Raw genomic sequence first — 20827 nt, 5'->3', positions numbered from 1 at the left:
ATCACCCGATCCAGGAGAGGAAAGCTAGTGACAGTGGAGAGGACTACAGACACAGACTAGTTAATACCATCATCATAGGCAGTTCCTTGGAATCAAGCAAGACTTGCTTCCATTCCTGAAGTGAGTTCTTTGATGGCTGAACAGTCCAATTAGAGAGCCACAGACTCTGTCACAGGTGGGACAGATAGTCATTGAGAGAAGGGGTGGGTGGGACTGGTTTGCCGCACGCTCTTTCCGCTGCCTGCGCTCTCGGCATTAAGACTCAAGTGCCCTCCCGGATGCACTTCCTCCACTTAGGGCAGTCTTTGGCCAGCGACTCCCAGGTGTCAGTGGGGATGTTGCACTTTATCAGGGTAGCTTTGAAGGTGTCCTTGTAACGTTTCCTCTGCCCACTTTTGGCTTGTTTGCCATGAAGCAGCTGTGAGTAGAGCATTTGCTTTGGGAGTCTCGTGTCTGGCATGCAGACTGTGGCTTGCCCAGCGGAGCTGATCAAGTGTGGTCAGTGCTTCAATGCTGGGAATGTTAGCCTGAATGACGACGCTGATGTTGGTGCACCTGTCCTCCCAGGGGATTTGTAGGATCTTGCGGAGACATCGTCGGTGATATTTCTCCAGCAACTTGAGGTGTCTACTGTACATGGTCCATGTCTCTGAGCCATACAGGAGGGCAGGTATTATTACAGCCCTGTAGACCATGAGCTTTGGTGGCAGTTTTGAGGGCCTGGTCTTCAAACACTTTTCCTCAGTTAGCCAAAGGCTGCACTGGCGCACTGGAGACGGTGTTGGATCTCGTCGTCGACGCCTGCTCTTGTTGATAGGAGGCTCCCGAGATATAGGAAGTGGACACGAGCACAGTGACACTATCACCAGTGGGTGATATGATGGTCTATGGCAATTTCTCTACACAGTGGACAGCATGCAAGGCATTCATCTGTACTGCCCAGGCCACATGAGCAATCATGCATCAGGCACGTAACCAGGGTTCTTTCATCAGCTGAGCAGAATTCAAAGTTTCTACAAAAACTTCACACTTCAAATGTTGAAGCTAATGGAATTCATGTAGTTATAAGAGAATATAATAGGGGTTGATGACAAATATATTCTGTGGTTATGCAGGAATTCTGCTGCACTGGAATGGGATCGGATTTCTAATGCCTTCTGATTTAAAGCTTAAACCCAATATCTGGTCCCCAGATGGTGGCTGACTCTCTTGACTACAGATGATGCATGGCCTGGGGATACTAGAAGGCTGGGTGAGAGTCCAAACTCTTTCACATCAACTGCACGTTCCCACCCTATCCCCATATCTCTTGATTCCATTCGTGCCCAAAAATCTATCGATCTCGGCCTTGAATATACTCAGAGCATCCACAGCTCTCTGGGGTAGAGAATTCCAAAGATTCACAGCCCTCTGAGTGAAGAAATTTCTCCTCATCTCAGTCCTAAATAGCCGTCCCCTTATTCTGAGACTATGACCTCTAGTTCTAGACTCTCCAGCCAGGGAAAACAGCCTCTCTGCATTTACCCGGTCAAGCCCTCTAAGAATTTTATATGATCACCCCTCATTCTTCTACACTCCAGATAATATAGGCACATTCTTCTCAATCTCATAAGACAGTCTTCTCATTCCAGGAATCAATCTAGATAACCTTCACTGCACCCACTCCAAGGCAAGTATATTCTTCTTTAGGTAAAGAGACCAAAACTGCACACACTACTCCAGGTATCAACGCCCTATATAATTGCAGCAAGATTTCCTTCCCCTTATACTCTAACCCTCTTGCAATAAAGGCCATATGCCTTCCTAATTACTTGCTGTACCTGGATGTTAACTTCCTGTAATTTGTGTAAAAGAACCCCTAAATCCCACTGAACACCAACATTTACTCGCCTCTCACCCTTTTAAAAAAAATATTCTGCTTTTCCTTTCTTCCTGCCAAAGTGAATAATTTATCTTCCCCACATTATACTCCATCTGCCACCTTCTCACCTAATCCCTTAATCTGTCTTATAACCCTTTACAACGCTTGTGTGTCCTCCTCACAGCTTACTTTCCCACCTAGCTTTGTGGGGTTTCTGAGCACAGAACCTATTCCAGGCCTCTCCAACATCACTGACCCAGACTGCAGGATCGGAGGAATTACTCTCCTTCAGACACACAGTGCAGTCTGGTTAGTGCACAGTCATAGAAAGGCAACAGAAACAGAATCGGAGTCAGACTGGATGCCCCAAATTAGGTTGAATCCATGTAAAATCGGAAGTTATTCTAAAATCTGCTACATAAGGTGAGGGTTGGATCTCTCAATAAGTTACGCTGCAACATTGTGCATTCCAGATACTAATACCCATTCGTTCGGAATGCAACTTTACAGCTGTGACAGGCACAAAATGCCATCAGATCCGATCAGTGGACGACAACTTACATTTATAACGCACTTTTAACATAGTAAATCGTCCCAGGGTGGTCAGCGAGCACAGAACATTTCACTAATATATGCTGACTGCAGGATAACACATCCACATCATGAAGGGATTGTTTCAATATCAGCTACTAGTTATTTGAGTATGATGCAACTATCAGAATTGACAAATTATTATTTTGGTGGGGAGGAGAGGAGACGACTAAACTCATTGGAGTTTAGAAGAATGAGAGGTGGTCATATTGAAACATAAGAAACTGAGAGGGCTCGACAAGGTAGATGCAGAGAGGATATTTCCGCTCGTGGGGGAATCTAGAACTAGGAAACATAGTTTAATAAGGAGTCGCTCATTCAGAACTGAGATGAGTGGAGATACAGATTTTTGAATGATAAGGGAATAAAGGATTATGGGGAGCGGGCAGGGAAGTGGAGCTGAGCCCAAGATCAGAGCTGCCATGATCTTATTAAATGGCGGAGCTGGTTCAAGGGGCCAAATGGCCGACTCCTGCTACTATTTCTTATGTTCTTAGAAGGAGGACATCAAAATCATAGTTAGAGACTGTTAATTACACAAGTAAAGGTTATTGGTCTATTCCATTAAAAAAAATAAAACTTGACAAAAGACTTTTGAAATACAGGCAAATATCTATTTTCATTAAGGCTTGATTTTAAGTAAGGAAACCAATTATCATTTCTTTATAAAAATAAGACTAAAATGATCATGGCTTCATGTTGCAAGTTACTAGCCTTTCCCCCCAAATCTTTATTATTGGGTCCAAGTGATCAAAATCAGCAAATCTCTCATTTGTTCACTCACTCTGGGAGCACAGACAACAAACGTCTTACCTCTCGTGTTGCCACCAACAGCAAGGTATCCATGACCATCATTACTGGGTTAATGTCAAACTCTGCTGGAACTCCCTTTTGCGGCAACTGAAGCAGTCCACTTGGATCCCGATTGCTATAGCAGAAATAAAACACAAATTACAACCATCAAACTGTAGGACTCGTCTAGGCTTGCAAAACTACTTACATCTATAAATATAACATGCACAAATGGGCATCAAAACTGCTGCATAGGACATCTGAAGAGTGGAAGAAACAAAATATATTTGGCGCCATTATAGATACTCAGTTTGAGTTGTCTCTTATGTAGTCAAATGAATTACTAACTCATCCAGGCTGGCAACGCATCTTTCTACGACTAAGTATCCATCTTTCGGATGAGACATTAAACTGCTCTCTCAGCTGGATGTAAAAAATCCCACGGCACTATTCCAAAGAAGAGTAGGGGAGTTATCCCTGGTGTCCTGGCCAATATTTATCTCTCAATCAACATTTTAAAAATTATCTAGTCATTATAACATTGCTGTTTGTGGGAGCTTGCTGTGCGCAAATTGGCTGCTGCGTTTCCCACATTACAACAGTGACTACACTCCAAAAGTACTTCACTGGCTGTAAAGCGCTTTGAGACATCCGGTGGTGGTGGTGGTGCGCTATATAAATCCAAGTCTTCCTCTCTCTCTATTATGGATCAATAATGTAAAAGAGACGCATTCCTGCATGGATTCCACCAGAACATTAATTAATTACGTTCCGACGTGGAGAGGGGAGGGAACAGAGCAGGTTTTGTAGGGTGGAACAGAAATAATGCCACTGGAATTCTGGAGCCACAGTTGAGCAATCGCAATTCAAGGCCATTATCTACAACAGACCAACTCTAACGCACCGCAGTCAGAAAACTGTGTCCCCGGAGTACATTAAAGCACAATGTGGTTTCTGGATTTGTTTTTATAAACTTGAATATGAATATTTCATTACTAGAAATCCCAAAAAAGATTATATTGGATAGAATGAGTATTGTTCCATTTTACAGGGCTGGAAGTAGACAGATATAAAAAGAGCTACAACAACATCTTGGAAGAGCACTAGAAATATTCCTCATGGATCCATTTATAGTCCCAAATGCATTAGTAACATATGTCTAGAGTTTTATTTTAGATTAACTAGCAGAGCTCTCATGAAATTGCTCAATGCATGTTGGAGGACATGCTGTTCTGCAAGGACAGGAGCATTATAACAGTTAACATGCATCATCATCATAGGCAGGTGACTGAACAGTCCAATGTGAGAATTACAGTCTCTGTCACAGGTGGGGCAAACAGTGGCTGGAGGAAAGGGTGGATAGGGAGCCTGGTTTGCCACATGCTCCTTCCGCTGCCTGCGTTTGGCGACGATACTCGAGGTGCACAGCGTTCTCCCAGATGCTCTTCCTCCATTTTGGGCAGTCTTGGGCCAGGGATTCCCAGGTGCCAGTGGGGATGTTGCACTTTATCAAGGAGGCTTTGAAGATGTCCTTGAAACATTTCCTCTACCCACTGGGGCTCACTTGCCGTGTAGGAGTTCAGAGTAGAGCGCTTGCTTAGGGAGTCTCGTGTCGGGCATGCGGATGATGTGGCCTGCCCAACGAAGCTGGTCGAGTGTGGTCAGTGCTTCGATGCTAGCCTGAGCGGGAACACTAATGTTGGTGCATTGACCCTCCCAGTGGATTTGCAGAATCTTGCGGAGGTAGCGTTGGTGGGATTTATTTCTCCAGCTCTTTGAGATGTCTGCTGTATAATGGGCCACTTCTCTGAGCCATACAGGAGGGCAGGTATCACGACTCCCTGTAGACCATAAGCTTGGTGCCAGATTTGAGGTCCTGGTCTTTAAACACTCTCTTCCTCAGGTGACCGAAGGCTGCGCTGGCACACTGGAGGCGGTGTTGGACCTCGTCATCGATGTCTGCCCTTGCTGATAGTAGGTTCCCGAGGTTTTGGAAAATGGTCCACATTGTCCAAGGCCGCGCCGTGGATTTTGATGTCTGGGGGTTGGGGGGGGGGGGGGGGTGGGGGGGGGGGGGGGGCGGGGGGCAGTGCTGCATGGCAGGGTCAGGTTGGTGGAAGACCTATGTCTTACGGATGTTTAGTGTAAGGCCCAGGTAACATGCAGCATATTTTTCTGCAGCTAAGCTGGACAAATGTGTAACTGGTGTGTCCAATTAACAGCAAAAGATGTGATGTCAGTTAGAAGCTTCTGAGGTCATTTAGAGGGTATTTTCTAGTGTGATTATTTGTACTAATCCTTTTCTGTTCGTTCTGCACCTGCGCCCTCTGGACTCTGTATGTGTCCCCCCCCCCCCCACGCCCCGAAGCCAGAACTGGAAGTGGGGCCCTGCGATTGACCATGATGTTCCTCCGAGCCTGGAGGCGGCGGGAAGAGATGGTGAGGGAGAGAGAGGCGGGGGAGGGAGGGAGGGGGTGGGGGTGAGGGAGACACACACAGGGAAGGGGATGGGATGGCTTGATAGCTTGGGAGGGAGGGAGGGACGGGAAGGGGATGGGGGGGAGGGGGAAAGAGAGAAGTGAGACACACCCGGGGGGGAGTAAAGGTCATACACTTGCGCTGGGTAATGGACTTCGGCCAGGAACGGGATGCACTTGCGCTCGGATAAGGGAGCGATGCAATTTCACTGGGGTAAGGGACTTTGTCTGGAACTTGGTGGCTTTTGTTGAAGATCTGTCCTCTCTGGCTTCTGAAGTCAGAATGGATCGAATTACAATTAGCAAAGTCAGTCAGAACATGGGCTGGATACTTCCAGTTATACATTCCAGAGAAACCTCAGGGTATGGCTTATCCTCCAAAGGGACCAATCAGCAATAGGTCATGTGATAATGGAGAGCCAATCAGAGACAATGCGACCATTTTGTTAGTACAAATAAGCACTTCCTATTTTCAATTACAGCGGAAGTTTCTCAATAGTTTGGAATGTGATCGCAAATGCCCTGCTTATTTCAAAGGTCAGGGAAAACCAGCAAAAATTGGCTGGCTTTTTTTCTTCTAATTTGCTACATAGAAATATGCTTGTGACACAAACTGATACCTGAGCAGGCACATCTCAAAACTACAGTATGATAGAGAACTAATAGAAACATAGAAACATAGAAAATAGGTGCAGGAGCAGGCCATTCAGCCCTTCTAGCCTGCACCGCCATTCAATGAGTTCATGGCTGAACATGAAACCTCAGTACCCCCTTCCTGCTTTCTCGCCATAACCCTTGATCCCCCGAGTAGTAAGGACTTCATCTAACTCCCTTTTGAATATATTTAGTGAATTGGCCTCAACTACTTTCTGTGGTAGAGAATTCCACAGGTTCACCACTCTCTGGGTGAAGAAGTTTCTCCTCATCTCGGTCCTAAATGGCTTACCCCTTATCCTCAGACTGTGACCCCTGGTTCTGGACTTCCCCAACATTGGGAACATTCTTCCTGCATCTAACCTGTCTAAACCCGTCAGAATTTTAAAAGTTTCTATGAGGTCCCCTCTCATTCTTCTGAACTCCAGTGAATACAAGCCCAGTTGATCCAGTCTTTCTTGATAGGTCAGTCCCACCATCCCGGGAATCAGTCTGGTGAATCTTCGCTGCACTCCCTCAATAGCAAGAATGTCCTTCCTCAAGTTAGGAGACCAAAACTGTACACAATACTCCAGGTGTGGCCTCACCAAGGCCCTGTACAACTGTAGCAACACCTCCCTGCCCCTGTATTCAAATCCCCTCGCTATGAAGGCCAACATGCCATTTGCTTTCTTAACCGCCTGCTGTACCTGCATGCTAACCTTCAATGACTGATGTACCATGACACCCAGGTCTCGTTGCAACTTCCCTTTTCCTAATCTGTCACCATTCAGATAATAGTCTGTCTCTCTGTTTTTACCACCAAAGTGGATAATCTCACATTTATCCACATTATACTTCATCTGCCATGCATTTGCCCACTCACCTAACCTATCCAAGTCACTCTGCAGCCTCATAGCATCCTCCTCGCAGCTCACACTGCCACCCAACTTAGTGTCATCAGCAAATTTGGAGATACTGCATTTAATCCCCTCGTCTAAATCATTAATGTACAATGTAAACAGCTGGGGCCCCAGCACAGAACCTTGCGGCACCCCCCTAGTCACTGCCTGCCATTCTGAAAAGTACCCGTTTACTCCTACTCTTTGCTTCCTGTCTGACAACCAGTTCTCAATCCACATCAGCACACTACCCCCAATCCCATGTGCTTTAACTTTGCACATTAATCTCTTGTGTGGGACCTTGTCGAAAGCCTTCTGAAAGTCCAAATATACCACATCAACTGGTTCTCCCTTGTCCACTTTACTGGAAACATCCTCAAAAAATTCCAGAAGATTTGTCAAGCATGATTTCCCTTTCACAAATCCATGCTGACTTGGACCTATCATGTCACCATTTACCAGATGCACTGCTATGACATCCTTAATAATTGATTCCATCATTTTACCCACTACTGAGGTCAGGCTGACCGGTCTATAATTCCCTGTTTTCTCTCTCCCTCCGTTTTTAAAAAGTGGGGTTACATTGGCTACCCTCCACTCGATAGGAACTGATCCAGAGTCAATGGAATGTTGGAAAATGACTGTCAATGCAACCGCTATTTCCAAGGCCACCTCCTTAAGTACTCTGGGATGCAGTCCATCAGGCCCTGGGGATTTATCGGCCTTCAATCCCATCAATTTCCCCAACACAATTTCCCGACTAATAAAGATTTCCTTCAGTTCCCCCTCCTTACTAGACCCTCTGACCCCTTTTATATCCGGAAGGTTGTTTGTATCCTCCTTAGTGAATACCGAACCAAAGTACTTGTTCAATTGGTCTGCCATTTCTTTGTTTCCCGTTATGACTTCCCCTGATTCTTACTGCAGGGGACCTAAGTTTGTCTTTACTAACCATTTTCTCTTTACATACCTATAGAAACTTTTGCAATCCACCTTAATGTTCCCTGCAAGCTTCTTCTCGTACTCCATTTTCCCTGCCCTAATCAAACCCTTTGTCCTCCTCTGCTGAGTTCTAAATTTCTCCCAGTCCCCAGGTTCGCTGCTATTTCTGGCCAATTTGTATGCCACTTCCTTGGCTTTAATACTATCCCTGATTTCCCTAGATAGCCACGGTTGAGCCACCTTCCCTTTTTTATTTTTACGCCAGACAGGAATGTACAATTGTTGTAATTCATCCATGCGGTCTCTAAATGTCTGCCATTGCCCATCCACAGTCAACCCCCTAAGTATCATTCGCCAATCTATCCTAGCCAATTCACGCCTCATACCTTCAAAGTTACCCTTCTTTAAGTTCTGGACCATGGTCTCTGAATTAACTGTTTCATTCTCCATCCTAATGCAGAATTCCACCATATTATGGTCACTCTTCCCCAAGGGGCCTCGCACAATGAGATTTCTAATTAATCCCCTCTCATTACACAACACCAGTCTAAGATGGCCTCCCCCCTAGTTGGTTCCTCAACATATTGGTCTAGAAAACCATCCCTTATGCACTCCAGGAAATCCTCCTCCACCGTATTGCTTCCAGTTTGGCTAGCCCAATCTATGTGCATATTAAAGTCACCCATTATAACTGCTACACCTTTATTGCATGCACCCCTAATTTCCTGTTTGATGCCCTCCCCAACATCCCTATTACTGTTTGGAGGTCTGTACACAACTCCTACTAACGTTTTTTGCCCTTTGGTGTTCTGCAGCTCTACCCATATAGATTCCACATCATCCAAGCTTAATGTCTTTCCTAACTATTGCATTAATCTCCTCTTTAACCAACAATGCTACCCCACCTCCTTTTCCTTTTATTCTATCCTTCCTGAATGTTGAATACCCCTGAATGTTGAGTTCCTAGCCCTGGAGCCTGGAGCCACGTCTCCGTAATCCCAATCATATCATATTTATTAACATCTATTTGCACAATTAATTCATCCACCTTATTGCGGATACTCCTTGCATTAAGACACAAAGCCTTCAGGCTTGTTTTTTTAACACCCTTTGTCCTTTTAGAATTTTGCTGTACAGTGGCCCTTTTTGTTCTTTGCCTTGGGTTTCTCCGCCCTCCACTTTTCCTCATCTCCTTTCTGTCTTTTGCTTTTGCCTCCTTTTTGTTTCCCTCTGTCTCCCTGCATTGGTTCCCATCCCCCTGCCATATTAGTTTAAATCCTCCCCAACAGCACTAGCAAACACTCCCCCTAGGACATTGGTTCCGGTCCTGCCCAGGTGCAGACCGTCCAGTTTGTACTGGTCCCACCTCCCCCAGAACCGGTCCCAATGCCCCAGGAATTTGAATCCCTCCCTGCTGCACCACTTTCTAACATTCTTGAATATGAAATGAATTATCAGCTACTTGTGCAAAGATAGCACCATTTATATAGTATCATTTATATAGTGCGAGAGTCCCGCTCACCCCATCACCCCTGTGCTCGCTGACCAACACTGGCTTCCAGTTAAGCAACGCCTCGATTTCAAAATTTTCATCCTTATTTTCAAATCCCTCCATGGCCTCGCCCCTCCCTATCTCTGTAATCTCGTAAAGCCCCACCCACCAAAGATGTCTGCGCTCCTCTAATTCTGCCCTCTTGAGCATCCCTGATTGTAATCACTCAACCATTGGTGGCCGTGCTTCTGTTACCTAGGCCCCAAGCTGTGGAATTCCCTGCCTAAACCTCTCCGCCTCTCTTTCCTCCTTCAAGAAGCCCCTTAAAACATATCGCTCACCTGCGCTAATTTCTACTTATATGGCTCGGTGTCAATTTTTTAGCCCTAATACTCCTGTGAAGCGCCTTGGGACATAGAAACAGAAAATAGGAGCAGTAGTAGGCCATTCGACCCTTCGAGTCTGCACCGCCATTCAATATGATCATGGCTGATCCTCCATCTCAACACCATATTCCCACTTTATCCCCATACCCCTTGATGCCTTTTGTTAGCCCATAATACTCCTGTATCTATCTCCCTCTTAAATATATTCAGTGACTTAGCCTCCACAGCCTTCTGTGGTAGAGAATTCCACAGGTTCACCACCCTCTGAGTGAAAAAATTTCTCATCTTGGTCCTAAATTTCCTACCCTGTATCCCGAGACTGTCACCCCTTGTTCTAAGACTTCCCAGCCAGGGGAAACATCCTCCCCGCATCCAGTCTATCCAACCCAGTCAGAATTTTATACGTTTCAATTAGATCCCCTCTCATTCTTCTAAACTCTAGTGAATACAGGCCTAGTCGACCCAATCTCTCCTCATACGACAGTCCTGCCATCCCAAGAATCAGTCTGGTGAACTTTTGCTGCACTCCCTCTGTGGCAAGTATATCCTTTCTTAGGTAAGGAGACCAAAACTGCACACAATACTCCAGATGCGGTCTGACCAAGGCCCTGTATAACTACGTTAAAGGCACTATATAAATAGGGATCGATATGGTTTTTGAGAAGAGTTTTACAAGAGGAGAGCATGATGGGGAGATGAAGAGATTTAAGGATTACTTCAATTGCATTGAATTTTAAATCCTCATTCAAACTTTAAAGGTATCACCCCACCAGATCTATCCAATTTGCTCGAGCCCCAGTTAAGCAATAGAAATCCAAGCCCATATCAACAACAGAGCAACTCTAATTCATTCAGCATCACAGTTATAACACTGTAAATGGAGTACAGGACGATGGGCAAGAAACACAGGGTACGCGTGGCAGTGATTTGCCCAACTTGGGAGTTTATGGAGGGTGGAAGGGGGCTACCAAGGAGAGCATTAGACTAGAGTCCGGAGGTGACAAAGCATGTACAAGGGTTTCAGTGGTAAACGGGCTGAGGTGGGCAATTTAGTGGAGTGGTAGTAAACTCTCTTTATAGTGGAGAAGATCTGGAATCTGAACTCAAATTCAAGGTTGAACAGGTTGCCGAGATTTGGAACAGTAGTTTGAGACCAAGACATTGGCTGGGATTGGGGAAGGAATTAATGGCAAGGAATTGGAGTTTGTGGTGGGAGCCAAAGACAATAGCTTTAGTCTACCCTGTGCTGAGCTGGTGGAAGCTGTGACTCATTCAAAAACTGATATAGGTCAACAGTCTGACAGCACAGGCATAGATGTGGAAACAAGTGAGGTGGTGAAAACAAAGCTCAATATCACTGACATACAATGAAGGTGACCACATGTCAGTGGCTGATGTCACCGAGGGATTGCCTGTAGATGAGGAAGAGTGGCTACTTAGAAGACTTCAAAAGGTAGAGAGGAGAGAAGAATGTGATGGTTACATTCTGAGGCATTGGAGGAGGATGGTCAACCAATGTGAACACTGTAGAGACTGAGAAGGATGAGGCCCCATGATCACAGCCACAGGATGCTGCCATTTCAGTGGCTAGAAGAGGTGGAAGCCAGTCTGCAGGGATGCGGGGGACGTTTTGAGGAAGGTGGGCATGGAGCAGAGGGGCAATAACACACTCAAGGGTTTTAAAGAGGAAAGGAAGGTGGGCTGGTCATTTTTGAGGATGAAAGGGTTGAAAATGGAATGAAATCAGCAGTTTTGAAAAGAGGGATGGTGTTTAAAGGGAGAGTGCCACTGATAATCTGTGCTAGCATTAGAGCCAGGAGGGGAAGTTCAGTGTTCAGGATCTTAGTAGGTACAGGATTGAAAGAGCACCAGCTGAGTCTCAGATGAGATGACTTGGGATAGGTGCAAGGGAGCATGAGGAAGCAACTGCAGAGGGGTGGGTATTGATGGCGAGAGCGCGCGCGAGAGCGCCGCGCCAGGGAAAGGGGATGGGAGGGAAAGTAAGACACAGCAAAGGCAGCTGCACGGACAGACTCTTTCTTGGGTTCCTCACACTCGGTACTTGAGGTGCTGGTGGAGGGAATGGAGAAGAGGGGTTTAAGGAACTAGTTGATTATAGAAAAAAGGAACCTTACTCCAGGATGACCCTGAAGTAGTGTGTGGGGTTGAATGAGGAGAGCGGAGTAAAATAGGATGGCTAGGTCAGTTATACGTCAAGTACGTGGAAATGTTAGCCCCTCAAACCTGAAGCAAAAAATGGCTGGGTTGCATCAGAGAACAGCAGTGATAATTTTACTTGGAATGAGCAAAGATAGAGTCAAGAGTCTGGCTTATCAAATTGACAGTGACTGAGAAGTTGCGGTGAGTGGGGACCAGATATGGGAGATTTGGAAATTTGAGAGCGAGAGGAGGGTCAGAAGAATTTTTAGTTGACGGTCAGATAGTGTAGGAGCGTAGCGGGAGGTGAATGGTGAAGGAAGATGAGGAAGTGGTCAGAGAAAGTCTTGTTGGAGAATGAGACCATGAGTACAGAGTTGCCATGATACACGGCGAGGTTCAGGGGGTGGCCAAGAATACGGTAGAAGAGTTTACATGAAAGGGGAGATTGAAGATAGACAGCAGGGTGGCGATTTCAGAGGAGAGGGGGCAAGGGGATTTAAGGTGAAGAGTAACATCACTTAGGATGAGGAGTTGCTTGGTGCAGCAGTAGGTAGGACATCTTGGGGAGGAAGTGGAAGTGTGGAAATAAAAGGCAAGGATTTTAAATAAAGGACATGAGGGATGGAAGAGGATGAGGTGCTTGAAGGAGGAGATGAGGCTGGCAGAGTTTGGGAGAGGCCATGGTGTGATTTGGAGATAGAAACATAGAAACATAGAAAATAGGTGCAGGAGTAGGCCATTCGGCCCTTCTAGCCTGCACCGCCATTCAATGAGTTCATGGCTGAACATGCAACTTCAGTATCCCATTCCTGCTTTCTCACCATACCCATTGATTCCCCTAGTAGTAAGGACTTCATCTAACTCCATTTTGAATATATTTAGTGAATTGGCCTCAACAACTTTCTGTGGTAGAGAATTCCACAGGTTCACCACTCTCTGGGTGAAGAAATTCCTCCTCATCTCGGTCCTAAATGGCTTCCCCCTTATCCTTAGACTGTGTCCCCTGGTTCTGGACTTCCCCAACATTGGGAACATTCTTCCTGCATCTAACCTGTCTAACCCCGTCAGAATTTTAAAAGTTTCTATGAGGTCCTCTCTCATTCTTCTGAACTCCAGTGAATACAAGCCCAGTTGATCCAGTCTTTCTTGATAGGTCAATCCCGCCATCCCGGGAATCAGTCTGGTGAACCTTCGCTGCACTCCCTCAATAGCAAGAATGTCCTTCCTCAGGTTAGGAGACCAAAACTGTACACAATACTCCAGGTGTGGCCTCACCAAGGCCCTGTACAACTGTAGCAACACCTCCCTGCCCCTGTACTCAAATCCCCTCGCTATGAAGGCCAACATGCCATTTGCTTTCTTAACCGCTTGCTGTACCTGCATGCCAACCTTCAATGACTGATGTACCATGACACCCAGGTCTCGTTGCACCTCCCCTTTTCCTAATCTGTCACCATTCAGATAATAGTCTGTCTCTCTGTTTTTACCACCAAAGTGGATAACCTCACATTTATCCACATTATACTTCATCTGCCATGCATTTGCCCACTCACCTAACCTATCCAAGTCGCTCTGCAGCCTCATAGCATCCTCCTCGCAGCTCACACTGCCACCCAACTTAGTGTCATCCGCAAATTTGGAGATACTACATTTAATCCCCTCGTCTAAATCATTAATATACAGTGTAAACAGCTGGGGCCCCAGCACAGAACCTTGCGGTACCCCACTAGTCACTGCCTGCCATTCTGAAAAGTCCCCATTTACTCCTACTCTTTGCTTCGTGTCTGACAACCAGTTCTCAATCCATGTCAGCACACTACCCCCAATCCCATGTGCTTTAACTTTGCACATTAATCTCTTGTGTGGGACCTTGTCGAAAGCCTTCTGAAAGTCCAAATATACCACATCAACTGGTTCTCCCTTGTCCACTCTACTGGAAACATCCTCAAAAAATTCCAGAAGATTTGTCAAGCATGATTTCCCTTTCACAAGTCCATGCTGATTTGGACTTATCATATCACCTCTTTCCAAATGCACTGCTATGACATCCTTAATAATTGATTCCACTACCGATGTCAGGCTGACCGGTCTATAAGTCCCTGTTATCTCTCTCCCTCCTTTTTTAAAAAGTGGGGTTACATTGGCTACCCTCCACTCCATAGGAACTGATCCAGAGTCAATGGAATGTTGGAAAATGACTGTCAATGCATCCACTATTTCCAAGGCCACCTCCATAAGTACTCTGGGATGCAGTCCATCAGGCCCTGGGGATTTATCGGCCTTCAATCCCATCAATTTCCCCAACACAATTTCCCGACTAATAAGGATTTCCCTCAGTTCCTCCTCCTTACTAGACCCTCCGACCCCTTTTATATCCGGAAGGTTGTTTGTGTCCTCCTCAGTGAATACCGAACCAAAGTACTTGTTTAATTGGTCCGCCATTTCTTTGTTCCCCGTTATGACTTCCCCTGATTCTGACTGCAGAGGACCTACGTTTGTCTTTACTAACCTTTTTCTCTTTACATATCTTTAGAAACTTTTGCAATCCGTCTTAATGTTCCCTGCAAGCTTCTTCTCGTACTCCATTTTCCCTGCCCTAATCAAACCCTTTGTCCTCCTCTGCTGAGTTCTAAATTTCTCCCAGTCCCCGGGTTCGCTGCTATTTCTGGCCAATTTGTATGCCACTTCCTTGGCTTTAATACTATCCCTGATTTCCCTAGATAGCCACGGTTGAGCCACCTTCCCGTTTTTATTTTTACGCCAGACAGGAATGTACAATTGTTGTAGTTCATCCATGCGGTCTCTAAATGTCTGCCATTGCCCATCCACAGTTAACCCCTTCAGTATCATTCGCCAATCTATCCTAGCCAATTCACGCCTCATACCTTCAAAGTTACCCTTCTTTAAGTTCTGGACCATGGTCTCTGAATTAACTGTTTCATTCTCCATCCTAATGCAGAATTCCACCATATTATGGTCACTCTTCCCCAAGGGGTCTCGCACAACGAGATTGCTAATTAATCCTCTCTCATTACACAACACCCAGTCTAAGATGGCCTCCCCCCTAGTTGGTTCCTCGACATATTGGTCTAAAAAACCATCCCTTATGCACTCCAGGAAATCCTCCACCACCATATTGCTTCCAGTTTGGTTAACCCAATCTATGTGCATATTAAAGTCACCCATTATAACTGCTGCACCTTTATTGCACGCATCCCTAATTTCATGTTTGATGCCCTCCCCAACATCACTACCACTGTTTGGAGGTCTGTACACAACTCCCACTAACGATTTTTGCCCTTTCGTATTCTGCAGCTCTACCCATATAGATTCCACAGCATCCAAGCTAATGTCCTTCCGAACTATTGCCTTAATTTCCTCCTTAACCAGCAATGCTACCTCACCTCCTTTTCCTTTTATTCTATCTTTCCTGAATATTGAATACCCCTGGATGTTGAGTTCCCAGCCCTGATCATCCTGGAGCCACGTCTCCGTAATCCCAATCACATCATATTTGTTAACATCTATTTGCACAGTTAATTCATCCCCCTTATTGCGGATACTCCTTGCATTAAGACACAAAGCCTTCAGGCTTGTTTTTTTAACACCCTTTGTCCTTTTAGAACAGGGCACCACTGAGCAGGGCTGGTGATGAACAGCAGAGATGGCAGGGAGGCTTTGGTAAGATGAAGGAGAGGCTGCCCATAATCCATGCTTAATAAATGGATACTTTTGAAATTATTTCCCAAATATTTAAATTAAACTTTTAAGTACAATGATGTTGAGTTGCAGAAAGTAACAGCTAGATTTTAGCCTTCACATAAATAGAATGTTCTCCCAACTACCCACCCCACCACCAGCCTAATTTAGTTCCCTAGCTGCAGCCTCCCACAATTACAATCCTCCACACATTGAGTTCACTGTGGGTTCTGGCCTTTATGGTTTACATAAGCTGCCGACAGGAAAAAGTAATCTTCGGAGGGGCAAGGCCAATCCAAGACAGATGAATTGCATTCACAGAGCTCAAATGCGGAACTCTGTCTACGACCTGTGGATGTAAACCCGTATTTTGTTGCCTGACATCTATTTCATGCAGTGCTACAATTTTACAAAAATATAATTAAGTGTTATTCTCACTTACCTGTAGATCCTTCAACATACCTTAATTAACAGATAAAACAGAATGGTTACACTTTGTACTCTATACAATTTGTACAGACAGCCTTGGCTTAGTGGTAGGACTCATGCCTCTAAGTTGGAGGTCGTGGGTTCATGCCCCACTTGAGACGCAAGCACATAACCTAGGCTGACACTCCACTGTAGTACTGAGAGAGGGCTGCACTGTTGGGGGTGTCATCTTTCAGGTGAGACTGACATCGGTTCTGCTCTCCCAGATGGACGTAAAAGATCCTACGGCACTATTTGAAGAGCAGGGGAGTTCTCCTGGTGTCCTGACCAATATTTAACCATCACTAAAAACAGATGATCTGGTCATTCTATCTCACTGCTGTTTATGGGAGTTTGCAGTGCCCAAATTGCCGTTTCTACATTACAACAGTTCAAAAGTACTTAATTGGCTGTAAAGCGCTTTGGGACATCCGGAAGTCGTGAAAGGAGCTGTATAAATGCACGTCCTTTCTTCTTTCTACTTATTTGTTAAAGCCTCATTCACCTCTGACTCACCTGAAGTAATGACACAGGGACTGGAATGTAATTGTAGCAGACTGAGGTTGAGACGGTTCAGTGATTGTTTCCTGTAAAAGTTGAAGAACACAAGTTGGGAGACCTGGGCGTACGATCGGCTGCATAAGTTGCACTTTGACCAAGAGGAGAAAGCAAAGCCTGGCAGGTATGCTGAACCTTACCATCATTTTAAAAAGTTGATTGCGCCGAGTCTGTACATCTGGAAAAAAGATGGCCGCTCCACTAAGGATGGTATTTATAGCTTCCTTCCTCAGCATCGTCCCGGAAACAGTGTCATATTCTGCATCATCCACTACTACTTGGAAAAGAGGCAGTATTAAAAGATGCACTGATTAGCAGCAACTCTACAACCCCAGCAGTGCTGAATACAGGGACATTAATGTCCCAACCATGCACACCACAGAACACTATTGCGTGAACAAATACACATCTACCGAGTGAAAGCCCTCCATTCTCACATTCACAATAGGTGTGCACAGAGAATACATCACCGACACTTAGCAAAATACTTCTTTTACACTGACCATGAAGTACACGAAACTCAAACAACTAACAACGCCACCAGACCATCCCCACTCATTACCTTTACAAAGATACACATAGAGATCCCGAGCAGATTTTGTATCGATAGGTTGCTTGCTCTCAGCGCTAGGCTGTGCTGTGCCCTGTGCTTTTTCAGGTTGATGAGATCCAGACAGCAACATCAAGCAATTCTGAAGCAGTTGCAACAAAATAGTCTGTGCCAGGAGGCACTCTAATTCCCGACTGCAGGGAGAAAAAAATTAAAGTTACATTTCCTATTATTACCCTTCACGCAGCAAAGATTGCTGTCCTGAAAGCTTACACACATCATCAAGAAAGCTAATGTTTTGCCATACATAGAAACATAGAAAATAGGTGCAGGAGTAGGCCATTCGGCCCTTCAAGCCTGCACCACCATTCAATATGATCATGGCTGATCATTCACCTCAGTACCCCTTTCCTATTTCTCTCCATACCCCTTGATCCCTTTAGCCGTAAGGGCCACATCTAACTCCCTCTTAAATACATCTAACGAACTGGAATCAACAACTCTCTGCGGTAGAGAATTCCTCAGGTTAACAACTACATTCCTTGAGCACTTTTTTCTTCCATTCCTCTTTCTTTTCATTGCTGAGGGCACGGGGAAGAGAAAGAGTTGTCACCACTCTAGGAATTACTAGTTCACCTCCTACCATCCTGGTATCAAATTGTTAGAAGTGTCTATTTTGGCAATAATATAGACAAAGGCTGCAGTCCTGCATCTATATACCAAGGATGAATTCTTCAACATGAATAAACCACTTGTCATTTATTAAAGGTTAAATGTTACATAATCACAACCAATCTTCCCCTAATTTTCATTGGGGTGCTGCGTGGCCCATTCAGTTTCACAAATGCGCAAAATTTAGCTTTGCAAAAGCCGGTCCCTGGGCTGCGCGGGACGGCAGGGCGGAAGAGCGCGGCAGGGCCACGCAGCTTAGCGGGAACGTTGCTCACAAGACTACAAAAGATGGTTCGCCACTGAAGGTATATTAGTCAGGTGAGCTCAAGCCTCCAGATGTTTTCTATTCTTCATCTCCCAACCTCTGGCTATGATGTTACCCAATTTATGCTGATTCTAGCTGCACTACTCCACAGACATCTACATTTCATGACCCTTTACCCACTTTTGGAGACATTCCCTATCAAGATATTCCTAGGCCTGTTAAATATTCTTGCTTGCTTTAGGATGATCTGAAGAGAACTGCGTCTCCAATCTAAATATAAACATATGCAAGCTGGCCCAGAAGGCGGCTGCAGTTATCGTTTGCACAGGCATTGTACTGTTAGAATTAACGACTGCAAAAGCAGCTAAGATTTAATTAGAGTAAAAATGGAAGTTACTGCAAGTGATTCTTTCACGTAAAATGGATTTCTTAACTATGTCAATTTTAATCTCTAACTGTAAAACACAACAATGGATTTGTTGACTAATAATGGAAATCAATCTCTATCAATTGGTTTACATCAGACACAGACATGAGGCCAAGAAACCCCCCCCCCCTCCCACCCCAAGTGATGGAGAGCTTTCTGAACCATAGGTCCAAAGTTACCTGCCCCTTCCGAGCATGCTACACTTACCATAGGTCATATCTCAACTTACACACAACACATCTCAACATGACCAAATAACCTTCAAGGAGGCATCGGAGTGGATTCTGGCTAATTCAGCCATCAATTTATTTTCCTACCTGTGAGGAATTTACCTGCTTCTTCCTCTTTCCCCACTACCACCAGAGCCCCGAGATTGGGAGTGCACAAGCAGGAGTCCGTATCACACCATGTCAAAATACTCAGCGCTGTGCCACCCTGCTGCCTGCCATCTCTAGACTGTTAAACCTTCTGAATGCATAGCAACCGATGAAAGCAGACTGATGGCAAATCCTCAATACTACTGTTTAAAATATTTCACAACTTTAAGGATTTCACATATAGGTATACTAAACACTAACCTGCAAATTCCTTGTGCTACTGTGAACATTTTTACAAGAATCCGGTGAATTTTATGACTTAATATTCTGTGTTTTGTTTCCAATCTTTTCTATATTCCTATTATTAGAGGATCTATCCTTGGCCCCCCTCCTATTTCTCATCTAAACGCTACCCCTTGGCGACATCACCCGAAAACACGGCGTCAGTTTCCACATGTACGCTGATGACACCCAGCTCTACCTCAGCACCACTTCTCTCCACTGTCTCTAAATTGTCACACTGCTTGTCGGACATCCAGTACTGGATGAGCAGAAATTTTCTCCAATTAAATATTGGGAAGACCAAAGCCAGTGTCTTCGGTCCCCGCCACAAACTGCGTTCCCTTGCCACCAACTCCCTCTCCCTAGGATTTGTCTGAGGCTGAACCAGACTGTTCGCAACCTAAGTGTCATATTTGACCCCGAAATGAGCTTCCGGCCACATATCCGCGGCATAACTAAGACCGCCTATTTCCACCTCCGTAACATCGCCCATCTCCGCCCCTGCCTCAGCTCATCTGCTGCTAAAACCCTCATCCATGCCTTTGTTACCTCTAGACTTGACAATTCCCACACTCCTGGCTGGCCTCCCACATTCTACCCAATGTAAACTTGAGGTCATCCAAAACGCGGCAGCCATGTCCTAACTCACACCAAGTCCCACTCACCAATCACCTGTATTCGCCGACCTACATTAGCTCCCAGTGAAGCAACGCCTCGATTTCAAAATTCTCATCCTTGTTAACAAATCCCTCCATGGCTTCGCCCCTCCCTATCTCTGTAATCTCCTTCAACCTCTCAGCCTCAAACCTCCCCACCTGAGATGTCTGCGCTCCTCAAATTCTGCCCTCTTGAGCATCCCTGATTATAACTGCTCAACCTGTGCCTTCAGCTGCCTGGGCCCCCAAGCTCAGGAACTCCCTAAACCTCTCTACCTCTCTTTCCTCCTTTAAGATGCTCCTTAAAACCTACCTCTTTGACCAAGCTTTTGGGTCATCTGCCGTAATTTCTTCTGTGGCTCGGTGTCAAATTTATTTGTTTTGTCTTAAAATACTCCTGTGAAGCGCCTTGGGGCATTTTACTATGGTAAAGATGCTATATCAATACAGGTTGTGCTAAATTGATCAATTCACCCCTCCTGAATAACAACTTGCAACCCCTACAAAGTAGTTTAACAAAAGCTGGTTTATCACATTTCCATTAAGAAAATATTTATAAAGTAATCAGAAGCACAGACAACCAATCCCTTTATTAAAAAGTGCCCCACCTCAAAGTAATGGAAATGTGTGGGCATAAGAGCTTCCAATGATTTTAATTCCACTGGCCCGGTTTTCACACCATGCTGGATCAGACTTT

The 20827-nt window shown here is 45.2% G+C and overlaps 1 protein-coding gene across 4 annotated transcripts in view; it reads right to left on the bottom strand.

Moving 5' to 3' along the window:
- The window catches only part of zzef1 (zinc finger, ZZ-type with EF hand domain 1), a 254920-nt gene that overhangs the window by 159704 nt on the left and 74389 nt on the right, over window positions 1-20827 (bottom strand). For all 4 annotated transcript variants that reach the window (XM_070857376.1, XM_070857378.1, XM_070857379.1 and 1 more), the window contains exons 15-18: window positions 17524-17705; window positions 17102-17235; window positions 16920-16990; window positions 3266-3380 (exon numbers count right to left, since the gene is read on the bottom strand). In XM_070857376.1, coding sequence (XP_070713477.1) covers window positions 3266-3380; window positions 16920-16990; window positions 17102-17235; window positions 17524-17705 — 502 coding nt within the window. The remainder of the gene's footprint in view (window positions 1-3265; window positions 3381-16919; window positions 16991-17101; window positions 17236-17523; window positions 17706-20827) is intronic.

Source organism: Pristiophorus japonicus, chromosome 16 (genome assembly GCF_044704955.1).
Source record: "Pristiophorus japonicus isolate sPriJap1 chromosome 16, sPriJap1.hap1, whole genome shotgun sequence".
In the NCBI taxonomy this organism is placed as follows: domain Eukaryota; kingdom Metazoa; phylum Chordata; class Chondrichthyes; family Pristiophoridae; genus Pristiophorus; species Pristiophorus japonicus.
This window is presented reverse-complemented; position numbering and strand designations above follow the sequence as displayed.